Source organism: Catharus ustulatus, chromosome 5, assembly GCF_009819885.2.
Source record: "Catharus ustulatus isolate bCatUst1 chromosome 5, bCatUst1.pri.v2, whole genome shotgun sequence".
Lineage (NCBI taxonomy): Eukaryota > Metazoa > Chordata > Aves > Passeriformes > Turdidae > Catharus > Catharus ustulatus.
Window position 1 is genome coordinate 11,065,877 of NC_046225.1, and position 15,768 is coordinate 11,081,644.

General features: G+C 39.8%; 1 protein-coding gene across 5 annotated transcripts in view; it reads left to right on the forward strand.

Moving 5' to 3' along the window:
* Positions 1–15,768, forward strand: part of GAB1 (GRB2 associated binding protein 1) — a 95,255-nt gene that overhangs the window by 59,415 nt on the left and 20,072 nt on the right. For all 5 annotated transcript variants that reach the window (XM_033059982.2, XM_033059983.2, XM_033059979.2 and 2 more), the window contains exons 3-4: positions 6,310–6,523; positions 13,404–14,005. In XM_033059982.2, the coding sequence (XP_032915873.1) occupies positions 6,310–6,523; positions 13,404–14,005 (816 nt within the window). The remainder of the gene's footprint in view (positions 1–6,309; positions 6,524–13,403; positions 14,006–15,768) is intronic.

Consider the following 15,768-nt stretch of genomic DNA (forward strand, 5'->3'; position numbering starts at 1 on the left):
GCATTAGGAGATAAACCCTCCAGAGAATGGGTGTGGGTCTGCTGTCACAGAAGTGAGGCAGCAGGTTTAGAAGGAATAGTGGGACAAAGGCATCTGTTTTGTGAGGGCTTTTTTGGTTGCTTACTTTGAGTAAGTGAAGTTTGGGAGATAATGACCACTGAGACGTACAAATATGATTTTTTTAAGGGTGGAATTGCTGAGAAGAGGGTGATGATAGACTGTGAAAAATGATGTTAGATCTTTCTAGCAAAATTGCATAGGAGTAGTCAGGGATTTGATGGAGCTGGTAGCTCAAGCTGAGATGATCATTGCCTGTTATCCAAAGGAGAAAGAGAGGACAGCAGACAGGACTAAGATGTCTTCTGCTTCAGATGATGTAGTAAAGGAACATGTGGTTAAGTATGATGATGATGGTGATGATGAATAAAGCACAAAACCTGCAGCAGTAGGTCTTCCCTTACAAGATGTGAGGAAAAAGCATATATATTTAAAAATAATTTACTGTCAGGGTTTTCTATCTGATTTAAGATGAGAATCTTAATCTTGAGTGTTTGAGGTAATTATCTTAAGCTGACAGCTGCATGTTATAGAAGTTCACATGGAAGATGATTCTGCTCTTCCTTGAGCAAAAACAAACTGAATCTATTATGCCTAGCAATTAATTTAATTTTCTCTTGTTTCTGCTGGACACCTCTTGTGGTATTAACATTACTGCTGAGTTGTTGGGAAAAGGGTTGGAAAAGTGTTTTGCAGGTTATTGTCCCATGAGTTGTGAGGTACTGGGAGCAGCACATGGAATGATGGAAGCCTGTCTGGGACACAGGGATAGCAGCTGGATACTGGTCCAGGCACCGAGCTGGAGCTCCAACTGGGAAAAGTCACCATGTGGTCAGAGCAGCATGCCCTGCATGAAAGCTCTGTGCCTTTTTGGTGAAGGAAAAGAATTCCCAAGTTTTTTAGTGTGGTGGGCTGCACTATTTCTCTTCATGAGCACCTACAGAAGTTAGTGTGTAACAGACTTGATTATTTTTCCTGCATCACCCAGCCTGTGTGCCATCTGAGGATGGAGACAACAGGCTACAGATGTTTATCTTATTTCTCCTTTAAAATGAATAGTCTTCAAAAGAAAATTGCAGGTGGAGAGGGGGAGTCAATTCCGAGTGCAAATGCTTTTGGTATTTCCAAATTTGAAATGGGTAACCAAAAGTGCAGCTTGAAATTACACATGAACTGCAGATCGTGAGGACTAAATTTTACATGTTAGCTCTGACAGCTGGAAACTCCAGCGTGTGATGGAACCTGGAACACTCAGTCATGTTTCTGGTTCAGATGCAGCAGGCAGGGTTGTCCTGGACATGATGTGCAAAGCTGAATTCTTCATTCCTTAAACAGGGTGTCATGTTTATCTTCAGAAACAGAGAGATACTGTGAGATTGTATTAAACTAAGAAAATAAAGCTATGAAATGCATAGGAAGTTTTAATTAGAGCATTTTAAAGGACTTTCTCTGGGTGTAGCATCTAGGTTCAGTATGGAGCTTTCCTGCATAGATTTCACATTGATGCCAAGCTGATCACTTAATGCCAAAACCCAAATCCATGCTCATGTGTCTGTGCCCCTTCTGGGCTGGATCTGGCTCTAATCTATCGAGTTAATGTGTGAACAGAGCAAGTGTCCACCAGCATGCACGTGCTTGTGCTCTCTGTGTGCGCATGTGGCCCTTTGAGTCCAGGATCTCTCAAACACAGTTCAGCTAAAGTTATGAAGGTTTTCTTTATTTGTTATTTTTAAATTATGGCTCTTACTATTGTATCTGTGAATTTTTGCACAAAGCTATTGCTCTGATATTTTATTGGCCACTGGTTATTTTAATAGCGCCTGCATTATAGTAAGTGGATGGAATGAACCATCTCAGAAGAATAGAAGAATCACACCATTGCACATCTGTTGCTGAATCACTTTTGCAATGTAAAAATCCCATTTCTGTTTTCATTTTTCTACCTACAATGTGCAAAGAATGCATTCTCTTACTTTGATTGCAATTTTGATATTTAAAGCAATGCGTGCTGTAATGAGGCTCTGTTTTGTTCACTATGAGAACACTTCAAGTTTTTGCATAATTAGAATATTAAGAGACTGTAGATCGTAGTGTAGAAAACAATTTAATTTCTACTTTCATTAAAAAAAAAACAAAAACCAAAATATAAACCCAATTCTAAATGGAAACTCCCACACTCAGATTTTCTAGATTGTACACAAAACACAGATATATAGAAACTTGTGGAATAAAGAAGCGTGATATAGTTAAGAGGGAAGAAAGTGGAACCTTTTGTTATTCTTGTTCAGAAAATGCTCTTTTTACCTAATTATTTTTATAAGATACAAAAATGGTTATGAGGAAAAAAGTATAAATTCTGGTGAAAATGAAGCTATGACTGCTCATAACAAGCCCAACTGAGAAAAGATAAAACTCTTGCCCTGTTTTGAGAAAGCTGCTTGTTCTAGCTGTACTGAATGCAGGAATTATAAAAACAAAATAGGATTCTTGTTAGACTCATTTGCATGTTAAATATTCTGGCTGTTTTTCCAGCTCCCAGTTATTTCAAAGCAGTCCGAGTGTCTGAGCTCTGGGAACAAACCAAATGACTTACAACGCTCTTTGGTGTGCAGATGACCCCTTCCCTAAAAATCTACTAGTCCAAAGTGGAGCAAGCTGATGATTGTACTCTTTGAAATCATAATGGGCTGCTGGGAGAGAAACTTTCCTTCATATCAGCTTCAGGAGTACGTGGCTGAAGAGAATATTTGAGAGGGTGCAGATAGGCAAACAGCCTTCATTTGCTCAGTGATGAAAGTTTTAACATTACTGCTTCCCTAGTAGTCAAATTTGAAATGGCATCAATGGATAAAGCAAATCTGAAGTGCTTTAGACCAAGTTCAGTAGATCTTTAAATCTGGCATTAGCCCACACTATTAAACACATACAGAATGCCTGTATGAGGATGGATTTCAGATCAGAAATTTGGTGTTTTAATAGTTAATGCTCCACATGCTGGGGAAAAAAAAAATCAAAACAAACCATCAACCAAACCACACAAACACCAACCTCAAACAAACCCCACACAGATCTGTAGGAGGAGCAGGGATTTTATCAAGTATTATCTGTGTCAAAATAAATGAGGCAACTCATCAGAAGGAAAGTGTCCCTAACGATCCATTAACATTAATGGGCTCCAAATCCTTGCTTGGGAACAGATCATAAAGCTTCCAGACAGCTGGACAGCATCACCTTGAATATTCAGTAACAATTGAGAGGGAAAGGTTAGGAAGGGAACAGAATGAATCATTGTTATGTCTTTGTAAATCAGTAAGTGTGTCCCAGACTTTTTTTTTTTTGTGCTTTGTGTGCATTAGTTAGTTTCCCTTCTCAGGAAAGAAAAAATAACAGAACTAGGAAAGGTGAGGATAAAGGGTAACCAGATGTGCAATGAAATGGCTTCTGCACCAGGACAAATTAAGCAGCACCAACTCAGTAAAAACTATGACAAAGTTGTGCAAAGTTGGGAATGGGAATTATGAGTAGGAGGCAATTGTTCACAGTTTCTTTGAAGATGGGAGCTGAAATAAATCAAGTGAAGCCATCAGGCAGCAGGCTTAAAAGGATGCAGGTTTTCATGTCGTGTGTAATAAGGTGTGGACCTCACTGCCACAGGATGGTAGTAAAGGTCACAAATATAAAGGCACTCAAAGAAATAGGAGAAATTCAGAGAACTGTGTCAGAGGCTGGTCAGCAGAGGCTGTGGAAGCAGCCTCTGGCTTGGGGTGCCCTAGAAGCTGGAGCAGTACATCAGACTTGGTGGATACATTGGTCCTCTTTCAAAATTTGTGGAAAGTTACCCTTGATTTTTGCTCCTCTTCCTGGGAATGCTAGCACCTGGGAATGCTAGCACATAGGAATGCTAGTACATGGTCTGTTTAATTGCATCAGGTCACGTAGGCACCTTACCTCGTACCTGTTGGGCTCTCCTGGCTGCATGAGGACTGGCTGACACACCCATCTGCCCTGGAAGCCCCAAGGATATCCTGTTTGATTTCTTTTTTTTTTTCCCCTCGTGTGAACTTGGCACCGAGCAGCTCCAATGACACGAAGGTTGTGCGCAGCCAGAGCCCAGGAATGGGGTGGGGATTGTGGCACAGGATCTCATCTTGAAGTGTGGTCAAAGATTGATGTATTTGGCAAGAAACTTTTCTTCCCCACTCTTACTGGTGCATAAAGTTGCTTGTATTCCTCAGTTCTGCAGGGGACAGGGCAGGGAGCTGCTTGTCCTTTCTCCCACCACCACTTTTCCAGGAACAAGAAGTACATTCCTGGTAGGTCCATTCAGGCACTTCTCTGTTCCTGCTGTCGAACCCCTGCATTAGGGGAAATCAAGAAACATTAGTGGGTGCCTCAAAGAGGCTCCTTCAAGCTCTCAAATTTCCTAAATGATAGAAAATTGTTCATGTTTTCTATTTCAGCATGCAGAAAATAGACCACATTTTTAGTAGCTTTTGCTTCCAAGTACTGTTGTATTTGAAAGGAAAAAAGAAGTGGCTCTAGAAACAAATAAATAGGAAGTGCATAGGAATTATAAAGACAATGGTATTTAAGTAAACATTGGCTATTTTAAGTAACAATTTTCGAGAAACAAATAATGTAATGAATTTTGTCTTTTTTTCCCCATTTTTCTAAATCATAGGATGTGGTTAGGAATTTTCAGGAATATATGTTTCAAGAAATGAAATGTATAAAGGTTTTATGAATTGTAAACATTTCTGTACTATTATTTATCTGACCTGGGTGCATCAATTTATTTTTATGTGTGTGATCCCTCTATACAGTCTGGTTTTTCCTTTCTTCTATTAACTAATTTGATGAATAGGTCAGCCACAACCCTTCATAATAACTTTTTTTAGGCTATCCTACCTTTTCAGGTAGGTTGAGTTGAGGAATTTTCATACACCTAGACTTCTTCCACCCACATGGGTGTGGTGGGATTTAATTTCTGAGCCTGTTTAGGTGCCATGGGAGTTCAAAGCAAGTGCTGCTATTTCTATTTCCATGTCTAAATCGCTTGTACCTGGTGTACACAGAGCTGGAAGCAGGAGGGCTGTGTTCTGGGCTGCTCATCTGGTTTTTCCCAGGGTAGTGCTGGGAAGCAGAAGCTGAATGAAGCCACTTTGTAGTGCATAGCCTGTAAGCCTGACAGGAGCAGGAGCACTGGATAATAATAATATGTTCATTTAAACAATACTAATAATCAGTGTCCATTCTTGGGGTGTGCAAATTGGAATGTACAATGAGTTGCAAGGGAGCCTTGATAATTGGGAAGCAGTTTGCTTAATTATGTTGTTCTTAGTCAATGTGTCATTAAAAGAATGAAAAAGCCAAATTAATGTTTGATGGTGTCGGTATTTTCTAGTCTCACAGATAATTTAATAGTCTGGATACATGTATTTGGAAGGAAAAAAGAAGTTACTGTAGAATATACATGGATAGGAAGTGGATAAAAATTATAAAGATAAGGTTATTTTTTAAAAAAACAAACACTGTGCGGCACCTCCTCTCCCCCTACCCCAAAAGAAATCCAAACTAAGCCAAAACAAAACAACAAAAAGAAACCAAAACCAAACCCAACCACAACTGCTTCATTTATTGCACAACAATAAAAAATTAGGGTATATAATCAGGAGGCTTAGTGGAATATGTTACCTGTTGTACCTTTCCATTATTTTTGTAGTTGTAAGGGTCCTTCCAATCCAAAGGCAGGAGTTTTCCTCTTGATTTTCAGATATTGAGAGTGTCCAAGTCCTGCCTGGTGACTAAACAAACAGTGAAGTGACCTTGGTCAAAAAGGAATGAATATTTGCTAGTGCTGACTCAGACTGCCACGTTCAAGTAAAAACTTAAGGGCCTTTGTCTGCTCTTGATTAAAACAACAGATTTGTGTCTTTAGCTGTACTACAGCAACTGTCAGCATCTTTGTTCTTTCTGTGGCCAGCAAGCAGGTTAAATAAGTCATTAAATAAGGCAGAACCTCTGTTTCCAAGGCTTACTTAAGAAATTGATTGCAGTTTGAAAATAAAAAGATTGCTGTATAAGTGTAAATACCCTGAAACAAACGTTAACACCCAAATGCTCTCATGTCCAATTCCCAGATTTAAACTAAAACCCAAGATTTTTTGCATCCTCTGTTAATGATTTTCTTTTCTTATTGTTGAAAACCTGTTTCTTTGCTGTATAAAGAACTCTTTGCTTCTGTGTTTGCAGATGCTGTGAAGCCACCAGTTAGCTCTCTACAACCATCTGCTGAGTTACCCTTGCCCATCAGCACTTCTCCACCTTCCATGCAAGCAGAATCTTCCCTTCCTTCTCCCTACCGCCTTATTAACGTCCCCCCTCTGGAGTCTTCCTCTGGTCAAGAAGATCCTCAAGACTACTTACTGCTAATAAACTGTCAAAGTAAAAAACCTGAACCCATGAGGTGAGTGACTTTTGTTTCCTGATGACACATTTGTATTACAGGCTGAGAATGTTTGTGCTGAACCCATTTGTTTATTGGCAAGAAATTGAGCATTTGGATGCACAGATCTACACAGGGAAGCTGCCTGTAACTTTTCCTACTTTTCTTTCCATGCATTCAACCTTTTGCTGCAATAGGAAGTTGTTTTATCAGTGCTAGACCCATATTGCATTCTCCAGAAGTGTGGAAAGCAATTGCCAACGTGAAGTATCACAGCAACGCAGCAATCCAAACATTTCACTGGAGCTTGGAGTGGGGCATGGCACAAAGTACCCTTTATTTAGCCACAATCTGGTCTGCTTAGTCCAGTTTAGAACTAGAAAAAGCTGGAGGAGTTTAGCCTTTCTCCCTCCTGGCATTTGGTGCCCCAGTTTGGCCAGTTAAAGCTTTCATGGAAGGGGTTTAGTAAACATGCTGATTTTATTATCACCTGCCAGGTTACCACATCACTGACTACAGTGATCTTCAAGGGGCATTAGTTTACTATTACTAGCATGGTTCAGACTCTCAAAAAAGAAAAAAACCCAATTATTTTATACTAACTAAGAATACATAGGCTGAAAGCATTCAGTTTCCATATTCTGAATTTCAGCTTCTTCCAAATAACAGATATTTAAAAGGAAACTCAAATATGCTTGATTTTTTACTGAATAAAGAGTACCTACACAGTCAGTACCCTTTGGGAGAGAGTGTGGAATAGGAAATATGAAAGAAAAATTTAGAACTTCTACTGAATTAAATCTCTATTTATTTCTTCAACTGCTACTTCTAACTTAAATAAATGCACAGCACCTCCTGCATAGGAGGATATGATATTCATAGTGGCTGCCTGGGAAATGTCACTGCCCAGGGATATACTGGAGTTTTCTGTCCTCTTTAAAAAAAGTATTTAAAAGAACCACAAATTAACTTGGCTGGACAAGCTCCTGAGGAACCTCACATGATTTTAAAGGATTTGTTTATAGATATTGGAAAAACTGAGCAGATAACGTTCAGAGGTCCTACATTCTGTAGGAGGACCTTATAAATCCCTCTGGCAAGCTTCTTTTCTGCAGTAAATTTCAAATAAAATCTGCTGGGATATTTCCAGAAAAATCAACAAAACATATTATTTTTGTGATTACAGACAAGTACTTGGAAGGCTGAGAAAAACTTCCATTGAGAGTGTTTTCATGACTGTTTCAGATGCTTCCTTAGGGCCATACCTTTTAGTGGCAGTGCCTTCTGCATCAACACCTTGATGCTCTGCCAGTTCTACCTGTGCCATGTGCTCTGCACTCCCTTGGCATTTTTATCTTGCTCTACTGTGCCTGAGGAGTTTCCTGCTCCATTTACTGATGATTGTGTGGTAGAAAAGCATCCACCCTTTACAGCCTTCCTTATAAACAAGGGAATGAGCCTACATTTCCCCCAGAGCATGGAATGTGCAGGTTACAGGCAGCATGGAATGCCCCAGAACCTCCTGCAGGAGAAGGGGAAACCCAGTGCTGAAGGTTTCAGTGTTTAGTGATGTTTAGAAACTGATAGTGCTGCAGAGGAATGTCAGTGTTGCTGCCAAAAGCTTTTAAGTTTGGTATCACTTCCAGAATGGCTTGGCAGAGGAAATAACTTGGATTTCAGTGCCTTGGCCCGTCAGAAATGTGCCTGAGTGCCCATTTGCTTCTGCAAGGGACAGGCTCAGAGCAGGGTTTTACACCACAACATGAAGGTGTTTTTAGGAATTATGAAGGTTGGGATGTGCAATTGACTTTCTGACCTGAATTCCACAGTTCTGTGATGTGTGGGGTAAGTAGAGGCTGAGGAGACCATAGAAGGGGCCACAAAATGTGGCAAAGTGTAGAGTCCATGATTAGCCTGCAAGATTTCTCAAGGAAATAGTTCAAGTTCAGTAGATATAAAATGCCTAGTGAACTGAAAGAACAGAACAAAATCTTTGGGAGTGTAGAGATTGTTTAAATAAATGATGCCTTTATAAGAATATTTGAAGACACTGACATTATGATCTCTTGAATATATGAACTCAGTTTGTTTTTTGTATCTCAGTAACTGTGTCCTTTCATTAAAAAAGCTGTGATAGTGAAAATCCTGAATAACATTTGTGCTGGATTTTCAGTTCCACCTAAAAGGACTGCCAGTGTTTTATGTCTGGTAAAGGAGGTAAGCTGCTGGATTTGGGAGAGAGTATAGAGCATATAGACATTTTCCTATGGAATGAGAGCTTTGTGTATCTGTGTAGCACATTATTAAAATGTTTAGTAAGAGTGCACAATCCACATCCTTACAGGCAAAGAAAAAAATTAAATGGCTGCATTATTTTCCTATTTTCCAGGCTTGGAACACTTTATCTGTGTGTTTCATACAGACTTCATGTAAAGTGCAAGGCTTAACAGCTGTAATTAAACAGGCACTGTTACTTAAATGTTTTCCCTTTAGACTTGAAAATTACCAATATGCAGAGGGAACATTTTCTATTCTGATTCTGCATGTTACTTTACAGGTAATCTGGGAACCACTGAATTTTATTTCATGGCTTTGAGGTTCTTTTCTGGGTGAGAAGGGTAACTGTGAAGCATAGATGTATCTGAGTCGCCTCTTTGGGATTTTTGAGGATTACAGTGTTTCAGACCTAGCAAATAATTATTAAAGGCTCCATTACAGTGTCACAGAGTGCACCACATACTGTTGTGAGAATGTCTTGCATGCAGCAATTGCAGCTGCAGCTATCATTCAGTGTTTTGTCTAAAATAGTTTCATGCTCTGATCACCACTGACTTAAGAAAGAGCATTGTTTCACTGTAGCATTTAGGGAGATTTTAAGGTTTGTGTTTGGATCCTAGATAAGAAAATGCAGCCAAACATTGCTTCCAAATCCCTTATTGTTCTGGCTCATTCCAGAGGTGTATTGAAATCTAAATGCTGTCTTCCTCATCTTTCCTGTGTGTATGAACCAGCCAAGGGTCACCTTTTGTCTCAGAAGAAGGGCAGGAATACCTGCTATTAGAAGACTTTGAAAGTAAAAAGATTCCACTGCAGTGAGTGAACAGTAGCCATTCTTGGAACACGTGTGAGAAATTAATCACAGAGCCATTAACTTGCCTGAAAATATTGCTTGTTTGAGACTCATCTTGCATGGTGTTCTGTGAGTTTTAACAGAAAAACTATGTAACTTGGGCTTCCATTTTCTGAAAAGAGGTCTGGTTGTTATTTATTTTTATGCCTACCCTGTTTTTTTCTATGCTTGCTGTTACTGTCCCAGATTGCTGGCACACAAGTGTGATTTTGCTGCCATTTTGTTCATAATATTCTGTTTAATCAGCCGTATTGATTCCTGCGGGTGGGAAAAGAATCAGCTGAAAAGGATGAGTGGTCAAGCCAGCCTGAACACTTTATTTGCAAAAATGAGATGATTACCCCTCAGACTAAAACACTTGATAAACCTTTTTCCTGGCTCTCTGTCAACAAGTGGTTGTTAGTATGGGGAGGCTGGCTTTTTCCTGGGCTCCCCTTGCCTCACTGCCCCACCTCCTCTCTTAATGCCCAGTCCTTGCAGGTCAACAGGCTGGACAGTTTTCTTTCCTTTCAATGTGAAAAGAGATGGCCAGTCCTAGCACTGAGTAAGGGACAGTTTGGTCACTTACCATAATTTGCACATATGAGATGCACAACACTGAATTCAAGTCATAGTCATCCTCTGCTTATAAAGGGAGGAGTTATCATTGTGTTACATCCAGCTTTGCCATTATTTTAAACTGAGGTGTAAAAACCCTTTAATGCTTATTATTGTACCAATTGTTAATGGAATATTTAAGCCAATTGATGTTTTTATTAAAGGGAAAAATTAAAATTCCTGAAGTACAGAAGTAATTTTAAGAAAAAACCCAAACCAGGAGCACAGTCTGTTCCTGTCAGCTAAGCACTGTACATCTTCAGAACTGTGTATGGTGTTCTTAGCATGATCAATGGTTATTGCTGACTTTCAAAAATAGTTACAATTCTGAGGCTGAGTTCCCTGCCTTCATTTTGGCATAAACTGCTTTCTTTGTTTCAGAGTGTCTTCAAACTTTCAGTTGTGCAAAATCAGATTGTTTACAACCCATTCATATTTTTAAAACTATTTCAGTGAACTAAGATGTTGATTCCAGAAGATTACTTTCAAAATTGTGAATTAGATTAGAAATGCCTTCTTGTAATAAGAAATGTAAGCTGTTGCCATCAGCTAAGCAAATGACAGAGCTGGCTGCCTCATGTGCCATGGTTTTTGAAAGCCTTCTGTTCGCACAAGTGCTTGTGGTCAAGAAAGAAGAAGCATCATTCACTTAGACCCAGAAAAACTCCTGCCTTTAGAAAGGATAGTGTTTATTGCTTGCATTTCATGGGTAATCCTTAGGCTCTGGCATTGTCAATGTGCTGCTGTTCCATTTTAAACTTTGGTTATATATTCCTGCATGTTTTTGTAAGATAAATGCAGTGTTTGTTTTATTTCTGTAGTTTTAGATTTTTTTTTTATTTTAAAGTGTATCCTAGTGAACTGGAACTAATAATTTTGGTTCTGCATTGATTGTCAGTGTCCAGCTTCTCCTGACTGCCCACTTTATTTTTATAGTATAAAAGTTAGAGATCCCAATCCTTGCCATATTTGCTTATGTGAAAAACGCTTGACTTTTTCTGGGATTTTGGACTAAATGGGTATCACAGAACTAGGAGATTATATCTAGCAATTGAGGAACTCCTGAACTAATCCTTTGAATACAGAGGAAGGGCTGCAGCAGAGGCTGAGCTCAGAGTGTTCACAATTTAGTATGTATTCTGTAACCTCTTGTGCTTCTTTCAGTCCTATGTGCTCTATTTTTTGCAAGTTTTAAACTTCCAGTGGTTCATGCATGAATTTTTGAAGCTCCGAGGCAAAGAGCTTTGAAATAACTGTTAACATACAAGAGAAATATATATCTTAATGGTCAGCATCATGAGGAAATTTTACTTCCTTGGTTGTGCTAAGAACAAATAATGAGAAAATTCTCTAAATGCAGATTAAAGTTCAGAGCTACCTAGAAACCAGTTCTGACCAGCGACAGAACTGAAATCTATGTTTAAGATAGTAGCCAGTGCACTTCTTCTAATGGAAAAAATTCTAAAACAATAAGAGTAAGCTGATAAGAAAATGTGATAAAACTGAAGTGAGAGCTGTCATAAGCCTCTTGTCCTGATGGAAGATTGCATCTTTGTCAGTTAAACAGAACAGAAACCAGTTGGTGAGGTGAACAACATTTCTCTTGAGTGCTGATGTCCAGTCCAAGCTGATCATGTTGGTTCCTCTAATAGCTAGCAGAAGCACTTTGGGGGTGATTCATTGGGTTTAGATGGATATCTGAGAAGAGCAGATTGTGTTTCACACAGTCTCCATTCCTCTGATGACTAGAAAGGGAACCTAAATGAATAGCTTAACTGGATTCCTTTTTCCTCAGGTTGCCAGAATCCTGGGAGATAAATCCAGCTGTCCCTTAAGAAAGTTTTGTACAAACTCATTGACAAATGAAATGTGAATAATAAATATTGGTTGTGATAACTTTGAGGTGCAGAGCCTGTTAAATAAGGGGAAAAATCTTTCTTGTGGTAGTGGATGTACTTTATTTATGTATTTTATTCCTGAAAAGTTTTGGAACTCTGTGGTCCAGTTGCTTAATAGAGCTTACTAATAAGAGTTGTATTGCAGGCATTCACTGATACACATGCATGCTGAAATATTTACTTGTGCATGTATAAATTAACACAATGGTATGGTATGCTATGGTATTGATGTAATGGAAATAGGAATTATCATGGTATGCTTGATCAAAAAGTGTATGGACTTCCTTAACTACACCACTAACATCTCCAGTGTTAGTATTTTGCCACTGTTTTGACTTTCATTTAAGCAAGGAGCCAGACTGATAACAGAATTTCTCTGCCTGGAGCACAGTAAATGGGTAGGTTTAGAAAGGAAATCTAATTATTGTAATGTGGTTACTTTCCACGTAAGTTTACTGGTAGTGGTTAGTACCAGTACTAATGAGTGCTGTTCTCATAAAAGAATTTCCTAAGAAATCAAAAGTAAACTGCTCTGCAGCTTTATCTAAAAACTTCATTTGCATTCAAGACAAAAGCTCTCTGTTGCACGTGCAACCTATGGATTTTTTCCCTCAAAGAACATACTATTTCCCTCCTATTTATCATCTTATCTCTTAATTCTCTTTTTCTTATATATTTCAAATAAGTTTCATATGGTCAGTATAACGTTAGGCACGCATTTAGGGGGATTACAAGCTGACATATTTTTTCTCTTAACATTTTTTTAATTAATTCTTTTCGATTAGAATTAGCAAGTACTGTATATCTGAGAACTGGGTGTCTTATTTTTACCTTTAACAGTGCCAATAAGGTGCTGCTAGTCTGCAGTATGGGTTAAAAAAAAATAAAAGTAATTATTTAATTATTTTAAGTATTATTTAATATTTCATTTGATTAAATCCTCCAGCCCCCAAACAAACTTGGCTTCAAACTGGCATCCTGAAAATCACTTGCTTTATGAAATATCATTGTGGATGTTGATAAAGCTCCCCAGTTGTGCTGTGTATTTCACATGCATGGGTTTGTATGAATGTAGTTACTTAGGATCCCTAGGTACTCCTGTTTGTTTAATAATGGAGTTCCTGCATCTCATTTAATAAAAAAAAATAAATAAAAAGTTGGAAGACACTGGTAGACTTTTCAGTTGGCTACACGATAAAGGTTGGGTTTACGATTTGCGATGTTTGTTTTTCCCTGCGCGTTCACCAACGTTCCAATCTCGCAATCTCGCATGTAGATCTCACGCTGACTCTGCAAAATCCAGCTCTTCAGAAACAGACTGCAACGATAACCTGCCCTGCCACAAAACCCCTGCTCCATCAGGGAGCAAGCACGCTGTGAACGGCTTCTTCCCGCCGCAGGGCGTCTACGACTCCCCGCCTTCCCGCTCCGCGCTGACGCTGGCGGACTCCAGCCTCTACAACCTGCCTAGGAGTTACTCCCAGGATGTTTTGCCCAAGGCAGCGTCTCCGTCTGGGACTGAGGGCGAAGGAGAGCAGCATGTTTTCAGTACCCCGTCGGCGACGTCGTTGGACGCGCAGATGAGGCACATCTCCATTAGCTACGACATTCCCCCCACGCCCGGAGGTACTTACCAGATCCCACGGACTTTCCCGGAGGGAACCTTGTCTCAGACTTCAAAACTGGAGACTATCCCAGACATCCCTCCACCTCGGCCACCCAAACCTCACCAGGCTGCGGATCGCTCTCCCGTGGAAAGCTGCGGCATGGGCCGCACCGCTTCCGACACGGACAGCAGTTATTGCATCCCGGCCGCGGGAGCGCCGCCCTCGCGCAGCAACACCATCTCCACGGGAGACCTCAACGTCTTCCGGAAAGGTCGGTATGCCCTCAGCTATCCTGACCAATTTTGGCTTCAGCTGTGTGGTCTGAATGGTGTGAGGGGCAAAGAGGAAAGGAAATTGTCACGTTTTATCTTCTTCTTGCCAGAGTCGGGGTTAAATGCACGAGGGATGGTGTTTCTTGTTCTGACTCAGATGTTTATTAATTCTTATCTATGTTACAGCTCTTCTAGCTAACAAGCTAAGAATGGAGATGTATCTCTCTCTCTCTATGAGGCCTTCCAAGGGCAAATTGTCCAATTAAGAAAAGCTACCCAATCTACCCCTGCTCTTAACCCAACAACCTATGGCCCACAATGTGGACCTTTCCATGAAATCACAAAACATCACCCAAACCCATGAAAGAGAAGGTGAAGAAGAACAAAACCTCTGCCCCAAAACCTCCATCTTGCTTTCTATACATGACCATATTCTAAGACCTTAAGAGTTTTCGAAAAACCTTTTAAGTTTTCCACCATGTGATATTTCACACCTCCATTCAAACTGCACATCCATAATTCCAGTTCTATCACTCAATTTTGGAAACCTTCACCATGGCCTCAGGTCAAATGCAGTGTTCTCTTGGAGGTCAGTACCTGACAGCACAGAAAGCCCAAAATTCTCAGTTTTCAGGGCTCCAACAGGAGGCTTTTAAAGGAAACCATCTAAACAGCAAAGCACAGAACATCCATTAGGGATGTATATTGCACTGTGGCATTCAGCCTTGGCTAAAAGTGTTTGAAGATCTAGACATATTTATTTGGCAATAAGCTCGTATAACTGAATTCAACACTTCCAGAATGACCAAAGTGAGCTTAGTGAAGTCTGGTCCAATCTGCAGAAACTGAAATTGTTTCATGAAGATCAGTGGGATATGGTCTGAGATACACCCAGAGCTCTGAGATCAACCCTGATTTGATAACCATTGCCACCAACCTTTCTTTCTCTTCAAGTGATAGATATGCTCACTGCAGTCTTTTAGTAAAATTAAAGTTGTTCTTTGTGGCCACCTAAATGTTGGTGCTGTTGTGTGTATTGTCTTGCTAACCACTCTTGGGCTAAGGTTTCATTTTCTTTCAGATTTCTGAAGCAGGTGGGTATTACAGTGTTGTTTTGAAAGTGAAATTTTATATTGGTTTACGTCAATACTAATGTTAGAGGTGATTTTAAAGGAGAATTGTTTGAAATGAGGGATGAATACAAGGCTTGTGGAGGAGGCAGTGTACAGAATGGATGGGATCATACAGATGCTCAGATACTATTGTCCTATTTGTCATTCATTCTGTAGACTGAGCATAAAATACTGGTGATAGTTAATGTTTTAAAATTACAAAGTAACACCATGAATGATCCTTGTTTGCTTTGCTTATTTTCTCTCATTTTGCCAAATTTATAGGTGAGTATTCCCACATTGAATCTGGGATTCAGTGCCTTTCAGAAAGTAATCTTTCTGAAAACACTGTTTAAATTTGGTACTTAAGATCAGAGCTGTTTATCTTTCCTCTCTGGTGAAAATCTTTAAAAATAACTTCAGAAGTTTTTTTCAGGGCAAGGTGAGGATAAACCCTAGAGTTTGCCCAGTTTTTGTGCTGGCATCCTGAGGAGGGGCATCCCTGGCACAGGGTAAGGGTAACCTGCTGCCTGCATGGATGAGCAGCGTGGGGGAGTCTCACAAAAGCCCCTGTCCAGCAAAGACCCAGCCACAGAGCTGAGCACCTGCTTAATGGGACTGCAAAAAGAGAGAGATCTTTGGTTCTGCAG